This window comes from Onychomys torridus, chromosome 7, assembly GCF_903995425.1.
Source record: "Onychomys torridus chromosome 7, mOncTor1.1, whole genome shotgun sequence".
In the NCBI taxonomy this organism is placed as follows: domain Eukaryota; kingdom Metazoa; phylum Chordata; class Mammalia; order Rodentia; family Cricetidae; genus Onychomys; species Onychomys torridus.
In genome coordinates, this window is record NC_050449.1 from 111,516,022 (window position 1) to 111,533,808 (window position 17,787).

At 53.6% G+C, this 17,787-nt stretch overlaps 2 protein-coding genes across 3 annotated transcripts in view; one reads left to right on the forward strand and one right to left on the reverse strand.

The window, feature by feature from the left end:
* Dlec1 (DLEC1 cilia and flagella associated protein) overlaps nucleotides 1–4,137 on the forward strand; it is a 46,244-nt gene extending 42,107 nt beyond the window's left edge. Inside the window, exons 34-37 of the mRNA XM_036193666.1 lie at nucleotides 1,095–1,256; nucleotides 2,075–2,228; nucleotides 2,486–2,609; nucleotides 3,551–4,137. Of these exons, the coding sequence (XP_036049559.1) occupies nucleotides 1,095–1,256; nucleotides 2,075–2,228; nucleotides 2,486–2,609; nucleotides 3,551–3,674 (564 nt within the window). The 3' untranslated portion in view covers nucleotides 3,675–4,137. The remainder of the gene's footprint in view (nucleotides 1–1,094; nucleotides 1,257–2,074; nucleotides 2,229–2,485; nucleotides 2,610–3,550) is intronic.
* LOC118587528 (3-ketoacyl-CoA thiolase B, peroxisomal-like) lies at nucleotides 3,962–13,535 on the reverse strand. 2 transcript variants are annotated; one of them, XM_036193555.1, is made up of 12 exons: nucleotides 13,311–13,535; nucleotides 13,078–13,171; nucleotides 12,279–12,336; nucleotides 10,505–10,584; nucleotides 9,492–9,534; nucleotides 7,480–7,578; nucleotides 6,428–6,508; nucleotides 5,505–5,695; nucleotides 5,182–5,361; nucleotides 4,862–4,917; nucleotides 4,631–4,776; nucleotides 3,962–4,314 (listed from the first exon to the last, which is right to left on the reverse strand). In XM_036193555.1, the coding sequence occupies exons 1-12, from the start codon at nucleotides 13,479–13,481 to the stop codon at nucleotides 4,239–4,241; spliced, it is 1,275 nt and encodes a 424-aa protein (XP_036049448.1). In that variant the 5' UTR covers nucleotides 13,482–13,535; the 3' UTR covers nucleotides 3,962–4,238. The 2 variants fall into 2 exon arrangements, with proteins under 2 accessions (XP_036049448.1, XP_036049447.1); XM_036193554.1 differs by lacking the exon at nucleotides 9,492–9,534 and having other exon boundaries at nucleotides 3,963–4,314; nucleotides 13,311–13,496.
* Nucleotides 13,536–17,787: the final 4,252 nt, after the last annotated feature.

A 17,787-nucleotide genomic window follows, 5' to 3' on the forward strand; every position in this document is an offset into this window, starting at 1 on the left:
CTCTCACCCACCAAAGCTCTGAACTCCACCCCAGGACGACTTGGCACTGCTACCAGCCTTTCTCATCTTGGCCCTCGATGGTGGTTTCCAAGCCAGGGAAAACCAGCCTTTAGAACGCTTGGGACAAGTAGAAGCTCCCAGACCACCTTCAGTCAGAGCTTGCCCTGTGACAGTCAGAGCCGAGGCCCAGGAATACTAGTAGCAAATACTGATTCTGATGAGCTACCATGGAGTTGTCTTGAGGGCTAAGAGCCCAAGCCCCACTCTGTTTGGCCTGAGTTCCAGTCTCTGGTCAGCTGTTCTCAGCCCACTCATGTTCCACAGCCCAATTATTCCCCACTGTAGCCAGAGGAGGTCTCTGTCCTGCCAGCAACTCCCAAATACCCAGCAGCCGCTTCCCAATAATTGACTCAGAAGCTTAATATTACTTATAAATGCTTGGCTGGTAGCTCAGGCTTATAACTAACTAGCTCTCACTCGGTACCTTTTCTCAGTATGGCATTCTCATCTTACTTCCTCTGCATCTGCCTGGAGACTAGTGACTCCTCCTCCTTCTTCCCATCATTCTCAGTTTGACTTTCCCGCCTAACTTCCTACACAGCTACTAGCCAATCAGTGTTTTATTAAACCAGTTGGAGTGACAAATCTTTACAGTGTCCAAGAGAATTACTCCACAGCCCCCACAGCAGCCAGAGGTTCTGTGGAAGGAAAAGCTGCCTTGGATGTCTCATTTTCAGATCCTAACAGGCCCCTCATGTCCTCAGGATAAAAACAGTCTTTCCTTGGTCCATACACAACCTCAGCCCAGGTCGCCCTAAGTGAGAAGGGCAGGTTCCTTGCTCTATCCCCTCCAGCAGACTCCCGAGGACAAGGAAGGCTTGTCTGTGCTGACTAGGTGCTGGGTACACAGCAGGCCAGTGCAGGGTTTGGGGACCACATGCTGCACACGGGGGTACTGCCGAGCTGTGTGCTGGGCAACTGGGACACTCAGTGCTCCACAGGCCCCATAAGCTAGGGCTGAACAGGACCTGACCAGACCAGCAGGCTGCCTGCCTTCAGGAACCTGGGGTGACACCATGTCCACATCTGCTCAGGTGGATGTGTCCTTCTCACTCTCCCTGGAACTGCTGTCCTACCAGAAGCTCCCAGCAGACCAGATGCTGCCTGGAGTGGACATTCAACAGAATAAGAAGGGGGAGAAACAGATGGTGTTCACAGGGAACCTGCTCCTGGGCTTCACCAACCAGACCGTTCAGGCATGTTCTAAGCTCCCTCCTGCCGTTTCCACCCTCTGGGGAGGAAGATGGTACCCCGGACCAAGGGGGAGGGACTGGAGGGGGAGACCCGAGGTGCTCCCTGGAGGAGGTGGCAGGTAAAGCCTGTTTCCTATTTAATCAAGAGAACACGGAAATTACATAGAGAGACCTAGGGTATGGCCTCATTGGTGGGGACAGCGGGCAGCTGAGGAAGCTGTGAGGGAGTCTGCTTCACTCCTGTAGGGCTTTGAACACCATGAGCAGGTCACACACCGGTCAGTGTGGAGTTGAGAGTCACAGGGGCCTAGCTGGGGCTGCAAGTAGGGAGCTAAAGGACAGACCTTATGAGAAGCCAGAGAGACCAGAAGCAGAGCAGGCTAGTGGGGCCCTGCAGCCTGGGACCTGGCAGCAGCTGGGGCCAAAGAGAAGTGGACCACGGTAGTGCCTGAGTGATCCCTGGACTTCCGAGGGGCCTCAAGCCACTTGGTTCAGGGTCTAATGGGTTGAGGGGTGTGCCTTGGACCCCAAAGGAGGAGGGAGACAAGGAAGGTGACAGAGGTCTTGTGGGGTGGATGGCTGACTGACCTATCAACTGGGAGCAGAGCATGAGCTCCCTCGGCGGGAGGCTGGCAGGGAAGCCGGGGTGTCCTTCCGGCCCTGCAGAATTCCACCCGCCCCTCTGGCTCTGGTGGCGTGTTCAGAAGTGTCAGTCCTCGGGGGCAGTGGGTTTCCCTGTGTCCCAGGACCCCAGTTCAGAGCACTACCCCAGTGGGCAAGGATGCGTCATCCCTCACTGAGTCGTGGGCTCGGGCCCCCAGGAGGTCCCCCTGCGGGCAGTTGTGGCCGTGCCCATGCTCCAGCTCTCCACCAGCTGGGTAGACTTCGGGACCTGCTTCGTGAACCAGCAGCACACCCGGGAGGTCTACCTGATGAACCTCAGTGACTGCCTGAGCTACTGGACAGCGCTGATGGGTATGTTTTCATCCTGCTGCTCCTTGATGGGACTGAGCAAGACCCCTAAGACAGACTGGGGGGTGGTGGTGGGGGTCCCGTCCATGCAGACTGGCTCCCTAGGACTGGTTGACCCGACAGACCTGGAGCCCACCAGTCCTCCAGTTCCTGGTTGCTCTGCCCGGGGTTGCTGGAAGGACCGCAGTGACACCTGAGAGGCTGGCTAGTCTGGGGGACAACATCTGGACAGCCTGTGGCCTCCTTTCTTCTCAACGTAGGACCGGAGGAACCAGCTAGGGAAGATGAAGCCTTTGGGGTCTCCCCAGGCAGTGGGCTGCTGGAGGCCCGACCCACCAATGCACCCCCAGTCTCCATTCCCCTTCAGGTGTTCTTCAATCCTAGGTAAGAGCTGCTTCCTGACTCAGGGGACTGCCCCATGGGGCCTGGGTACTGGCTGGCATTGCCTAACCCCGCCTCCCCTTCCCCAGGAGCAGCCAGCCTGCTGTACTAACCCCGCCTCCCCTTCCCCAGGAGCAGCCAGCCTGCTGTACTAACCCCGCCTCCCCTTCCCCAGGAGCAGCCTGCTGTACTAACCCCGCCTCCCCTCCCCAGGAGCAGCCTGCTGTACTAACCCCGCCTCCCCTCCCCAGGAGCAGCCTGCTGTACTAACCCCGCCTCCCCTTCCCCAGGAGCAGCCTGCTGTACTAACCCCGCCTCCCCTCCCCAGGAGCAGCCTGCTGTACTAACCCCGCCTCCCCTCCCCAGGAGCAGCCTGCTGTACTAACCCCGCCTCCCCTCCCCAGGAGCAGCCTGCTGTACTAACCCCGCCTCCCCTCCCCAGGAGCAGCCTGCTGTACTAACCCCGCCTCCCTCCCCAGGAGCAGCCTGCTGTACTAACCCCGCCTCCCCTCCCCAGGAGCAGCCTGCTGTACTAACCCCGCCTCCCCTCCCCAGGAGCAGCCTGCTGTACTAACCCCGCCTCCCCTCCCCAGGAGCAGCCTGCTGTACTAACCCCGCCTCCCCTTCCCCAGGAGCAGCCAGCCTGCTGTACTAACCCCGCCTCCCCTTCCCCAGGAGCAGCCTGCTGTACTAACCCCGCCTCCCCTCCCCAGGAGCAGCCTGCTGTACTAACCCCGCCTCCCCTCCCCAGGAGCAGCCTGCTGTACTAACCCCGCCTCCCCTTCCCCAGGAGCAGCCTGCTGTACTAACCCCGCCTCCCCTCCCCAGGAGCAGCCTGCTGTACTAACCCCGCCTCCCCTCCCCAGGAGCAGCCTGCTGTACTAACCCCGCCTCCCCCTCCCCAGGAGCAGCCTGCTGTACTAACCCCGCCTCCCCCTCCCCAGGAGCAGCCTGCTGTACGAGTCTACGATGATAGTGGAAGGTGTGCTGAGTGAGAAGCCTTGCACCCTGAGGCTGCGGGGCCGGGGCTCTCACGATGAGAGATATGTGAGGCCCCACGAGTTCTGAGGCTCTGCCACCCTGAACCCCTGCCCCAGCTTGGACATCAGTCTGGCCCAGGGCTGCTAAGCAGGGACACAGGCTATGGGGCTGGAGCAGCTCCTGGGATGAGGGATCTCCTTTCAGGCAATGGTGTCAACCACGCCCTGCATGACAGGTCTCCAGGGCTAACCAGCACAGGCCAACCACCTGGGTGACTGTAACACTTAATCATTACAAAAATGGCCCACAGATTCCAGCAAAGCAAGAGCTGGACCCTAAGTGAAATGATGGCCACTGGAATCAGATAACATGTATTTACTTTATCCGACATACCCATCATTCATGAGGTCACTGTCCCACAGAAGCAGACCCTGTCCTGTGGTCAAGAGTAATCAGCTGACTGTGGTCCAGCTGAGAAGACCAGACTGGATGGCCCAATGGCCACTTGTCCCCATACTGTGATCACATCTTCTAAATTAAAGTGCTGTGATACGCCCCTCCAGTGCTGAGTGTCCCATGCAGGTGGCTTCTGTAGAGTCCCTCTCTGGCTACCACTGTAGGACTCTCTGGGCAGTGCCTGCAGCCAGGGCTTCAGTTCCCAGGATATTCAAAGACAGCAGCAGCTCCCATCCCCGTCCCGATGCACATGGACACCACTCCATAAGCCCTGGGGAAGAGAACCAGCGTTGGCTGGGCAGAGCTTGACCCCAGCCCATGCCCCCACCAGGCAGAGCTGCAGCCACAAAGGCTCATGGACAGATGAGCAGAACAGATCTGTGGGAACTGAGCCCTAGACAGACACACACCCAGGTGGCAGACACCTTCCATAGGTTATACTGCCTTTTAAGCAAGCCATCAGGAAGACACGTCTCACCACTCCATCCCTAGTTCAGAACGCCTGTGTGTGCTCACCTCCCCAAGCCCCAGCTAGCTGACACCCCAGCTCGAGCACCCCCACAACACTCCACAAGCAGCAGCCTTACCGTTTCCCACGACGCTTCAGTTCATTGAGCAGCGTGACCACCTGCCTTGCCCCAGTGCAGCCCAGGGGATGGCCCAGGGCTATTGCACCCCCCAGGGGGTTCACCTTCTCTGCAGGAATTCCCAGCTTCTCCACACAGTAGAGGGCCTGGAAGGAGCCGGAGCAGGAGCTGAAGCCTCCATCTGCTCTGAACCACAGGCCCAATTCACCCCACCATGACACCCAGGCTCACCTGACTTGCAAAGGCCTCATTGATCTCAAAGATGTCTATGTCATTCACAGTCAGCCCTGTGCAGGCAAGAGACAGACCAGAGCTGACAGTCACAGACAGGACTCTGGATTTCCTCTGGGCTCCACCCCAAGTGCAGCTCTAGTGGTCTACTATGTGTGCCAGGCGAGTGGGTTCCAACGGTAGGTTAGGGAGGCCTGGATATGGGGTGCCAGCCTGAGCCACCTTCATTCCAGAGCATCCACAGGGTCAAACCCAGCATACCCTGGTCCCAGATACAGGGAATGAGGGTCCGGGCCCAGGACAAGAAGGAGCTGCCTCACCTGCTTTCTGCAAGGCTGCAGGGATGGCATAGGCAGGACCAATGCCCATGACGTCAGGAGGGACACCAACCACTGCATAGGACCTCAGGACCCCAAGGATGGGAAGGCCCAATTCTTCAGCCTTGGACCTCCGGGCCAGCAGGACGGCAGCTGCTCCATCACTCACCTGACTGGAGTTTCCTAGGGGAGGAAGGGTGAGACAAGGAGGCATCAGGCCAAGATGAGGAGAGCCAGCCCTCCAGCATCACTTTGCCAAGGGTCAGCTCCAGGTCTCAGAGTAGAGCAGGCCACCTCCATCAACCCTATTCCTGGCCCACGCTCACCAGCTGTGGTAGAGCCTCCATCCTTGAAGGCAGGCTTCAGCTTGGCCAGGCCCTCCATGGTGGTGCCGGGGCGGACGCCCTCATCCTGGGACACAGTGATGGTTTTCTTGTTGCCCTGGTCGTCCAGGACCGTGGTTGTCACAGGCACGATCTCAGCTCGGAAACAGCCCCTGCTCTGGGCTGTCGCTGCCCTGCCAGCACCAGGGACAGCGACTCTCAGGCCTAATTGTGGCCATTTCCTGCCTGTCCCTGGCCTTTGCTAACTCAGGAGAACACACAGCCCCTTGCTGTGCAACCCAGGGACTGCTCTGACCCCCTCCGCCCACCCAATGGAGCTGCAAGTGACTGCTGAGGGTTCCTCAGGACACCACCTTCCTTTGGCAGGGAAAGGCATGCCAAAGCTTTCCTAGACTCTTCATCTTCAGCTCCAGACTTTCCCAATCAAGAGCACGACATTTAGAGATGTCCTTCTGTTTGGAGCTCTTCATTCACTAGCCACTCAGCCTGCTCAGTGGTCTCTTCCACAATAAGGCTGGTGCTTCCCCCTGGCCTGAGGCTCTGGTTTTCCCGAATGGCAGACTCAGGTCACCACTCCAGGCCCAGGTCTGCCTCTTACACTAGGAGGACTAAGTTTTAGCACCACTGGCCCGGTACTGCAGGCTTGAGGATCACCAGTGGCCACTATGTCTGGTCAGAATGGGGTGGGGCTGAGGCCCAGTTAGGGAGAGCACACTCAGACCTCAGAGTGTTCAGTCGAGGACTCAGAAGACCTCGAGGACTCAGAAGACCTCGAGACAGTGGTGATGAGCCTTTCCACCCCCACCTAGAGGCTTGAGGCTAGTCAACACTTTTGCATCACCTTGACAGCCAGCTCAGGCCACTCAATATCCAGCCCCATCAATAGCCCATCCCGCTGTACTCACTTCTGCTGGGAGGCCAGAGCGAAGGCATCCTGCTTCTGCCGCGAAATGCCAAACCGCTCAGCCACGTTCTCCGAGGTTATCCTAGACACAAACAGTAAAGCAGGAGGCCGTGGGTCTGCTGGCCTGAGAGCCAGGGCCATACTGAAGGCCTGTGCTTGCACTTCTGGGCATCCAGGTCAGAGACAGGGTTTCCAGGGACAGAGTTAAGGACTCAGAAGGTGGCGATCCTGTCCCATAGTGAGGAGCACCCATGCTGTTCAGACCTTCAGAGGCACATAGCAAAGGAAACATTTTTTATGGGGGACAGGCAGCCTTTGTGTGGGACCTGCAGAGGGCATGGTCTTCTACCCAGTCACATCCCAAGGACAAGAGCAGAGGTGCTGGGCACACTAGCTGGCCAACTTGATCAACCTCTCCTATGGCTCAGGGATGCCTTTGGAGGGAGGGCCTGGACAAAGCCAGATCGCTGCCCATTGCAAGCCTTTCTTTGTATAGCCATGCAGCCAGGGATCCCTGTCCTTGGGTGTTGGCAAAGTCCAGAGATCACAAATATAACTGTAGACCATGGAGATGTAGAGAACAGATTCCCCAGGCTACATCTCACAGGCCTGAGTCCTTCCCAAACATGTTCAGAACTTCAGTGCTCCCCATGTCCTTTCAATGTTCCAGACTGCCAACAGAGGTTTGGGGGGACATCTGGCACCATCCTCCTCGTGACTGGGCACCTCAGGGTGGGGGACAACATGGGATGTGTTTGGATACTGAGGGGCTCAGAGAGGACTCAGGTGCTTAAAGAAAGGAAAGCCAAGGATTGCATCAGCCCCACACCCAGTCCCTACTGTACCCGACACTCGAAGGATGGAGTTTGAGGGCCTCGAGGCCGGGCATTGCCAGCCGCAGAGGAGAAAATTCCTTGGTCTCTGGTTGAGGACAGAGTGGTGGGTGAGTGGGCATATGTGCATGCCTGTGCATGCGTGCACGCACGTGCGCGTTCACACATACATACACACACACACACACACACACACACACAGCCTCCTGTGGACACTTACCCCATAGGAATCAGACAGTCTCTGGCCTTCTCATTCTCCATCAGGCGTGAAGAAATATTCCCAGGGTTCCCTCTCTGAGACAGGGTCATGGACTCCACCCTAAGGAGGAGGAGTGAGCTGTCAGTCTTAGTAGGAAGCCAGAGGAATGACCAGCTGTGTGGCAAGTGCTGGGCAATAAATAGCTAGGGAGCCCTCCAGGTATGCCGCAGATACCTGGCCAGTGAGCAGGGATTGCACAGTGGCTGAGCCGTCTTTCCCCCTGCCCAAAACACAGCACTGTACCAGACACGGCCCCAGTTCTAGGGTCCTGCTGCACGGTGCATTGCTGAGCTAAGTAAGTGGTGGTCCCCAGTTCTCCCTCCAATACAGGACATACCAAATCTGATTCAGCCCTCAGTGTAGCCCTCAGTCTTCCTTCAAAGGAAGAAGGGAGAAATGGTAAATACTAAGTTTACATCAAAGAAAGACCTGCCCTGTGTACACTGGTGGCAAGTAGGTGGGATGGCTGAGAAAAAGGTCTGGTTGCCTGTGCAGAGGGATCAGACATTGATGGGGAGGCGGCCATGAGGCCACATGAATACCAGGAGCCCTGGCTAAGTTCTCTCCCAAGTTCGGCATGACATGAACTCTTCAGGTTTTGTTTGTTTGTTTGTTTGTTTTGTTTTTGAAGAACTGAGTGTTAATTACAGGACCTTAAACATGACAGGCAATCACTACATGGCTAAGTATTTCTGGGCCTTAATTTTTTTTTTTTTTTTTAATTTCATCATGAGACAGGGTCTTGCTAGACTGCCTCAGCCCCAGATTTGCTAAGTAGCTCAGGTGGGCCTTGACCTTGAAATTCTCTTGCTTCAGCTGGGATTACAGACCCAGCCAGTTGTTTGAATTCTGCTTAGGCATGAGAACCTGTCAAACTGTGTGACCAAATGACCCGTATCCCACAGTCAGCTTTGGTTACAACTCTACTTAATTGTCCTACAGCATCCCCAGAGCTGAGGGGGTGAGGATATGAAGTCCTGGCAAGAGGCGAAGCTGGTCATGGTCACCAGCATGAACTCCAACTAGACAATCTGGTCCCAGAGTTCAGTCCTGGGCAAGCTGCACTCTCAAGTGCTAGGGGTGGTCAGGGGATGTGGGCATCCTCCAGGTATAGCTGCTTTGTCTCCAGAACCAGGGTCCTTGACCTGTTTGGGCTGAGAATCCCAAGGGCCTCACAGAGCCCCCGCCCTTCCCCTCAAGCCGCCACATCTGCTCTCCTTGTTATGGCAAACACAAGGAACAGCAACAAGCAGGCTGGCTGTGACCCTTGCCTACTATGGTCCCCATGTGTGGACTTTGGCTGTCCTCCTACTGACACACAGGTCAGGAAAACCCAGTGCAGGCATCCAAGACCTGACCATATGCCAGCAACGCTTCCTATTAAAGCTATTCTACAGAACCTGGGGCAGCTAGCTCGAAAGCCTGCTGAAGCTTTCTTCCAAGCTCTCCTAGGCTGTCTTCCAACAGCAGGTGGCCCCAGCGCTCTATTCTTTCCTGGATCCACCATCAGGCGTAACTTCTACAGCCCTTTACCCCAGAGGCAGAAACAAAGGGGCAATGTGAGTGAAGGGGACAGTGAGCAGAGGTCTGACCATGTCCCTCAGAACACAGTATCAGCTGCAATTTCTCCCTTGGTACTGGAGTGGCAGACAAGGCAACAGCCTAGGAAGATGAGCATTTACATATAAGGAACTGTCCCTGCCTTGAGGGAGTACACTCTGCCGCCTCTCTCAGGAGCATGGAAAATCAGCCAGTGCAACAGGCAAAGTGCTGCAGATTTCCAACGTGACAAGCAGATTGATTTGCAAGAAAGAATCAAAGAGGCCACTACACTTCCACAACTCCTAGGCTGCCTCTGTGAGAGTCCAGCCCAGCCAGCAGCCGTGGTGGGCAGGGAGAATCATGGCTGAGGAGAGGAAAATTAGTTTGATTATTACATTGGTTAGGAAGGTCCGGCAGGAAGACAATCTTACCCACAGGCCATGCCAATGTCATAAGACCCATTTCTGATGCCACCTGTAACAAAAGCACTTCATAACCATCCTTGGCCAGAGAGGGCCTGGCCTGGACCAGCCCGTTCCCTCCCTGCTCTTGGGAGACATTCACCGAAGCCTCACAGAAGACCCAGGGGCACCCAAAAAGGCTTGGGGTATTGTACCAGGCTTTTTCTTTTGGGCTGCCACCCAGCTCACACTGTCTTTTTTTTTTTTTTTTGGCTTTCGAGACAGGGTTTCTCTGTGTAGCTTTTCCTGGAACTCGCTTTGGAGACCAGGCCGGCCTCAAACTCACAGAGATCCACCTGCCTCTGCCTCCTGAGTGCTGGGATTAAAGACGTGCGCCACCACCGCCCAGCACAGACTTCTTATTAGTTATGAATGCTAGGCCTGGCTTGGGCTCATTCCTGGCCAGCTCTTTTAATTTAAATTAAACTGGTTTTCTTTATCTACCTTTCACCTCAGGGGTTTTTGTTTTTGTTTTTACCTTTTCTGTCTGTCTGTCTTACTTTCGATGTTTCCTCCATGTCTGGCTGGCTGGCACCTGCCTGGCTACTTGCCCTAGGCATGTCCTCTCCTCCCGTCCTCCTCTTTTCTTGAGCCTAGATTTCTCCTATTTATTCTCTCTGCCTGCCAGCCCCACCTGTGATCCCCAAACTTGGCCATTCAGCTCTTTATTAGACCAATCAGGTGCCTTAGGCAGGCAAGGTGAAACAGCAACACATCTTTACGTAAGTAAACAAATGCACATAAACAAATGTAACCCACCTTCACACAGTTAAAGTACTATTCCACAGCAGACACAGATGTAACACATCTTTACACAGTTAAAGTAATATTGCACAGCATAAACAAATGTAACACACCTTTACCCAGTTAAAGTAATACTCCACAACAGGGTGTGACAATGGGTGGTCTTCCACTCCTCTCTGCCCTGAGGGGCAAGAACCAAGGTCAGGGCATGCTCACGGGCACCGGCAGTCACAACTCACCAGCGATGTTGGCCACCGCCTGCAGCCCCGATGAACACTGTCTGTTGACAGTAGACAAAGGTACAGTCTCTGGAATGTCACTGAAACAGAAGGGGAGATGGCGTGCAGTCAGCCCTGACCGTGCCGCCAGCCCTGGACATGACAGTGTCTCACAGAAAGCCCACGAGACTTGTGGGCCACAAGAGAGCCCCAGCAGTATGTTCACAGATCAAGACAGCAGGCAGCCCTGCCCCCACTGGGGCAGATCCATAAGAGCAGGAGTAGCCACTGTGCAGCCCTGTCTCCACAGTACCTGACTACCTAGAGTCCCCAAGTACATTCTCATCTGTCCCACGGTTCTTCTCAACACAGACAATCTCCTCCCACCTCCCTGAGGACGCGACAATGGAAAGCAGCCATTTCTGTGGTCCTCTGAGAACAAAGACAGGGGCCTGTTGCTAGGCTAAGACATAACAGTTACATTCCAACACTGGTCCACCATCCATCCCCACTCCTTGACCTTTTTAGTAACCACAGAGTTGGTCCAGGGTGTCCAGTTTTCTCCTCTGTGGACTGTTTCCCCCTTGGCATGAACATGCTCTGGGGCTCCCTGGGTTCAGCCATTCAAGCGGTTGGAGCTGCTTTCCAAGGTGGCATACAAGCAATGGCCAACACCGTAAAGGCGTAGATCACCCCAGGCCCCTTGACTGACACACCAAGAACCCCAGAGAATGAATACACAGGAACTAGAATGACTCTGGTGCGCAGGCCGACAGGGGAGCCCAGGACTGGTGCTCCAAGGCGAGTTCTGAAGGGGACCTCAGGAGGATGGCTCTCTAGGCCTGTGGAATTCCTCCCATGTGCCCTAATTCCCTAACTCTTGGTGACCCTTTACCAAACCCATCAAGGTCCCCTGAACAGTCACTAAGCATGAATCACCACCTGAGGGCTTGGCGCTGACAGTGCTGGACTTCGGAGGATGCGCCAGCAGCACACAGAGACTGAAACAGAAGGACCAGATGGCAAAGCCACACGACGGGGAAGAACAGGGTCACCTACTGGACAGGAAAAACACCCATTTGAAGCCTGAGAGCTGGGGCATATCTGGGCAGGGTTTAGCCAGGGCAGGGAGAGCTGACAGAGCCAGGACTCCATGGGGGCAGAGGGCAGATAGAAACAGGCAGGCAGCCTCTGGTCCACTGACAGCCAACTGAAGACGAGTCTCCAGTCAGAATGCAGAGAGGTGTGGAGACCTTGAACCCCAGGGTGAGTCTGACCCTTCCGGCTACCAGTTGTGCTGGCCAGTGTTGCTGTTATTTCTGGCCCACACAGGAAGGACTGAGGAATGGGGTCCTCAGTCTCCAAGGCAGAGTGAAGGAACCACTGCTTAGCTGTCTTGGGGGGGAGGCTAGAGCTCTTCATGGGCTACACCCCCACCCCACGCTATGAATGGACAAGCCTGGACTTCCAGATGCTAACAATGAGTGGAAGCATGCACTGCTTGATGTTGGTCATATGATTCCGCGCTCTATGTGTTAAGTTGGCTTTGTTTAAAGCTTAGGCCACAGAAAAGGCTCTGCTCCAGTCCCCAAACCCTGGGAACCTTGGCCTTGGTCCCAGTGACACACCCCCTCTAAGTAGAGGAAAGGTTATGCTCATAGGACAGAGTTCAGTGTTCTCTAGTGGCCTCAGTATCTCCTTTCAGCCCGATCTTCCACCACACGCAGATGAGTCTCCAGCACCAGGGCTCCCAGCCCCCATGGAGGGCAGTTAGAGCTGGGGTCAGAAGGATTACCTCAGGAACTGGGCGATGCGTGCAGGGATGGCTCCGGCTCCCGGCTGAAGCACATTGCCTGTGGACAGAAGAGCCAGGAGGTGTCCTGCGACCTAAGGTAAAACACGTCCCAGAAAGGAAGCATTCTAGATCTTTCCAGGAATCTACAGCCTCTGCACAGAGGTTCATGTGAGGCCATGGAGGCTGAGTCTGAGAAATGGGGAGCCAGTTACCAACCGCCCAGTGCTGGACGCCACCAGCACGCATGTGCTTCTAAATCTTGCTGGCGGGAGGCCTGCTGGCCTGGCAACAGGAGAGCCTGTAGGGTAAGGGGCGCACAGCCTGAAAGCTGAGGGAAGCAGGGCTGGGGAGGGAAGTGAGTCTGTAAGTGCTCACCTCCTCAAGTGTCCTCCTCCAAGCCCTGTGTCACTGCGGGGAGGAGGAACAGGCTGGCACCCCCTCCCCACCCCATGAAACCCTGTCCTACACTGTGTTGTTCTAGTTCAGGGAAGGGCAGGGTGAACCCCGTCTACACCTGTAACCGAACCGGGGCTGGACCAGATGATTCTGATAGACAGGAGCCTCCAGGAACATCTGAGCTTTACAACATCTATCTCAGGGTGTTCCTGCTTTCCACGTCCACTCAGTGAGCAAATGTGCCTCGAGTGGAGGACCCAAGGCTCCAAGCTGAAGACTGGCTGTCAAGGGCTCATTCAGATCTCTGTGCCCCGGTCTTTCCCCTCAGTAAACTCAGGTCTCTGATGTGAGAGAAGAGACCCAGGGACGAAAGACCCAGAGCAAGCCCGGCAGGGGAGCTCACCCACGGAGATGTCGCCCAGCTGCTCAGGCTTTAGCTTCACGTCCTGGAGAACCGCGGTCAACACGGCCGACAGAAGCTCGTCCGGGGTGGTGTCCTGCAGGGCGAAGCGCAGCGGGCGGTGAGCCCCGCTCCCGCATCCCCACGCAGGGGACTGTGCGGTCACCTCACCCAGAGGGCAGGATCCCACCCGCACTGGCCTCCTTCTGCGCCCCTCGCCCGCCGGAGGGGCTCACCTTGAAGCCGCCGCGGCCCGCGCGGCCGATGGGGGTGCGCCGTCCGTGCACCACCACCACGTCGGAGGCCGAGGCCTGCCGGAAGCCAGCGGAGCAGGGAGCGGCTTGCAGCGCGGAGCTCGACTGGGGCCGGCCGGCCAGGTGGCCCAGCACTACCTGCAGCCGATGCATCGTGGAGGTGGGTCCCGAGGATTTGCCGGGGCGCAGGGAGCAGACAGGAGGGAATAAAGAACCGTGGTTTGCACAGGGGCAGAACCAGTTGGAGCCTTACATTTTCACAAGTCCCGCCTATCCCTTCTGCAGCCAATCAGAAGAGGAGTCTTCCTTAGGTCACACCCACCACCACCACCACCACCTCCCAATTTCTCAAGGCCAGGTCAATGAACTCCAAAATTCCTCCTTCTTATACCTTATCCATAAACACCTGTGATGGTGCAAGAGAGTACTGCGCAAGTTCAAGACCAGTCTAGGCTGCAAAATAAGCTTTTGTTTCAAATATGTAATTTTTTTTTTAAGTTTGTGTACATTTCTGAAGCCCCTCCCAGAAGTATAAACTGGAATGTTCCGGTCTTTCACAGCATTTTGCAGTCAACGCTGGAGGCAGGATCTCAAAAGTTTCCAGATCCTGGTTTCTGGCAGTAAACCAGGATTCCGTCCTCCAAAGTACTGCCATTGCACACTAGCAGGCAAAAGGCAGGAGGTTCTGGGGCCATGGCAACAGCTTCACGCTATGGATGGAGATGGAGGTGCCGACTCTGATTCGTGTCCTCCTGGGTCTCTGGACCCAAGCTGGAAGCTTACACACTTTGGGATTCCCATTGCTACTCGTGGACAGTTTTGGATTCCTAGATGGCTGGAAGAATCCTTTTTATCAAGGCACTGGGGTGGTTCAAAGGTCTCTGAGAGTGTCCCACAGGTCTCAACACCTCTTTACACCTGTTTGAGATATCTTCATTAGTGTTGAACACCCTAGCCCCACTCACCTCTCCCCATTAGCAGAGGTGTCATGAGCAGCACAATGTTATTCACTAAGCGGTGCTGTTTACCATCTGAGAAAAGCTGCCAGGTACAACAAAACCCACTATAAGAGTTTATTAAGGGAAGGGAACAGGAAAGATGTGCTTAGGCCTATGGAATGACCATGCAGGAAGAGAGGGGAGGAATAAGTGGAACCCACTTTTCTAGGTTCCCCCATACACATGTGCATATGTTATGGCATATGGCTTACATAGTTATGCCATGCATGTGAAAATTATGTGATCATGCAGCACACAGATTATGTAGGACATAAGGCCCTGGGATGACTAAGCATCTTACCAGCACCCATGGTCATGTAGGTAGTGGAGTGGCTAGGAATTCTAACAGTGTCTACCAAGGCAAAGGAACCTGCAGGGTGACAGACACATTAGCTGATCAATGACTTCCTGCTGGAGGAATGAATCAGGGCTCCCTAGATCTAGAATGTGTTACCCACTTAAAAAGTAAGACTGTGTCCCCCCCCAATCACAGTGACAGGTCAGTCAGTCAAAAAACAACACAATCACAGGGTTTTTTTGTTTGTTTGTTTGTTTTTGTTTTGTTTTGATTTTTCTCAAAGCCCAGGAGAGCCCAAAACACAAAAAGAAGAGACACTTGGAGAGAGCTCAGTGAGTAAAGTGCTTGATCAGATCCCCAGTGCAGACGTCAATGCTAGTCAGGCTTGACAGTGGCCCTGTAACCCTAGTGCTCAGATGGGGCAGGCAGAGGACCCTCAGGGCAAATCACCTGGCTAGACCAGTCAAATAATTGAGTTCCAGGTTCAGAAAGAAACCAGCCTCAGAAAACAAAGTGGAGAGAATGTCACAGGCCATTCAGGATGACACCCAACATCAGTCTCTGGCCTCTACCTGCATGTGCACACACATGTGCATTCACCTGCACACACATGTGCTCACATACACATGAGCATATGTACACACACATATATATGAGTTTGAGAAAAAGAAAGCCCCCAACTCCTGACGGCAGATCAAGTTTTCCCGCATCTTCAAGGGCACAGCCTGCCTCCCCATTTTCCTAAAAGCAGGGTCGTAAACTCCTAGAATGCACGTCCAACCCACTGACTGAATGTGGTAGGCCAGAGATTACATGAATACCACCCAAGACAAAAATCATAAGCTTATCTAAGGCATGAAAAGAAATGAGGTTTTGTGTTTTCTTTTGTAACTTGAGTCAATGGATGCTGAGTGTGTCCTTGTAGATGACAATGCCATGTCTCAATGTCAAAATGTTGAATACCTCTGCAAGGCCAGAGAGACCCAGACAGCAGAAGGACAAGCATGCCCACTCTACAACCAGGATGGTGGATTTCAAAGAACAGCTCTGAGTTCCATGTCACTGACCCCAGGGACCTCAAATGGAAGTGTGGGAGCCCCTTGCCCCAGCACAGGTGCAAAAAAACTGCAGACTCCAAGACAACAGTGTGCTTTTCTAGGATGGAAGGCAGGGAGGGCTGGCAGGGAGAAAGGAGAGAGGACAGAGCAGATGCTACACGTGCAGGATCCAGTGGCCAGCCACAGCTATAGGAGGACCCAGAGGTCCACACCTCACATCGTCTGGCTACTGCGAGGGGAATCATCTTTCCAAAGACTGAACTTTTCACTTGTTTTATTGAGACTGCTGTGGGATGACCTTCTGTATGCTGTGCATATGTGTTTCTCTCATTGGTTGATAATAAAGTTATTTTGGCTTATAACCAGGCAGAATAAGGCTGAGTGGGAAAGCCAGCGGAAATACAGGGAGAAGAAGGGCAGAGTCAGAAAGACCCCAACCAGCTGCTGAGGAAGCAAGATATGCAAAAAAAATGAAGTAGCAAGCCACAAACCACGTGGCTAAACATAGGTAAGAATTATGGGTTAATTTAAGTTTAAGAGCTAACTAGTACTAAGCCTGAGCCATTGGCCAAACATTTATAATTAATATAAGCCTCCAAGTGATAATTTGGGAGGGACTGAGGAATGGGGTGGGACAGAGAAAAGCCTCTGGTCACATGAGACAGTGTTTCATGTATCTCGAGCTAGCCTTGATCTGTATATATAGTTGGGAATGGTCTTGAACTTATGCCTTTTTAGTGCTGGGGTTACAGGTTTATACCACCACACCCTGTGTACTGTGAGATCCAGGAATAGAACTCAGGTTATTGGGATTGTCCAGCAAGTGCCGTTACCCTCTGAGCCTCTTGTAAGCCCTCAACTTTTCACTTTCTTAGTGGTATTCTTTGAAGCATTAAAAATTGATTAATTTTTGTTTAGCCCCTTTCAATTATTAAAAAAAAAGTCTTTGCACAGGAGTCATGAAACTTTCTGAGTTTCCCCCCTGTGTTCTGTTGGAAAGTATTTTCCCTTTTCTGTTTCAGTATTGAACCAGCTCATTATTATTTTATTATTATATGATTTTCAAACTTATCTTCATCTTCATCTGTTTTCTCCTCTCTTCTCCATTTCTTTCTATCCTTGTCTTTAACATTTTCAGTTTCTTTTGTATGTTTGAAGCATAGTGCTTTTCTTTGTGTATATGTGTATGTGTTGTGTGAGTGCATTATGTGTCAGGTGTACATGTGGATGTGTGGACACGTGTGATAGCCATGGATCAACCTGGAGTGTTTGTTCTTTGGGAACTGTCTTAGTTTCGTTTCTGTTGCTGTGGTAAGTGCTGTGGATATTGCTCTGTGTAAATAAAGTTCTGATTGGCCAGTGGCCAGGCAGGAAGTATGGGCGGGACAAGAGAGAAGAGAATTCTGGGAAGTAGAAGGCTGGAGGGGACACCACCAGCCACTGCCATGAAAAGCAACATGTAAAGACACTGGTAAGCCACAAGCCATGTGGCAAAGTATAGACTAACAGAAATGGGTTAATTTAAGATAGAAGAAGCAGATAACAAGAAGCCTGCCATGGCCATACAGTTTCTAAACAATGTAAGTTTCTGTGTGCTTTCTTGGTCGGGTCTGAGCGACTGTGGGACTGGCGGGTAAGAGAGATTTGTCCTGACTGGGCCAGGCAGGAAAACTCCAACTACAAATGGCGCCCAACGTGGGGCAAGAATTTCCACCTAAAACCTAAGAAAAAAAAGATTCTAAACGGAGCTAAAAACAGCTTCCTAGTTGTCTCCCTCAAGTTAGTGGCAGCCTGCCGGTTTGAGCTACTATGGCAGGTTCCTGGCGTGTGTGTCTGACCTGCACTGTGGCGGGAATGAGGAATCTATCTATAAGCGACACTTTACTCTGCTACATGGTGGATTTAGCCTTTGGTAGTTAAAAAAAAAAAAAAAAAAGATTTCTGGGCTATGCGCTGCTTTAATAGAACTGCTTCTGATAGTTGATGGTACACATGGCTCCAGACACAGAGCTGGTAGTAAACTGAACCACCGCCATGTTGGGAAGCTGAGGTGGGTGGAGCCAGCAGCCACAGAGGCGTTTCAATCTTACAAAGATGGATATTAC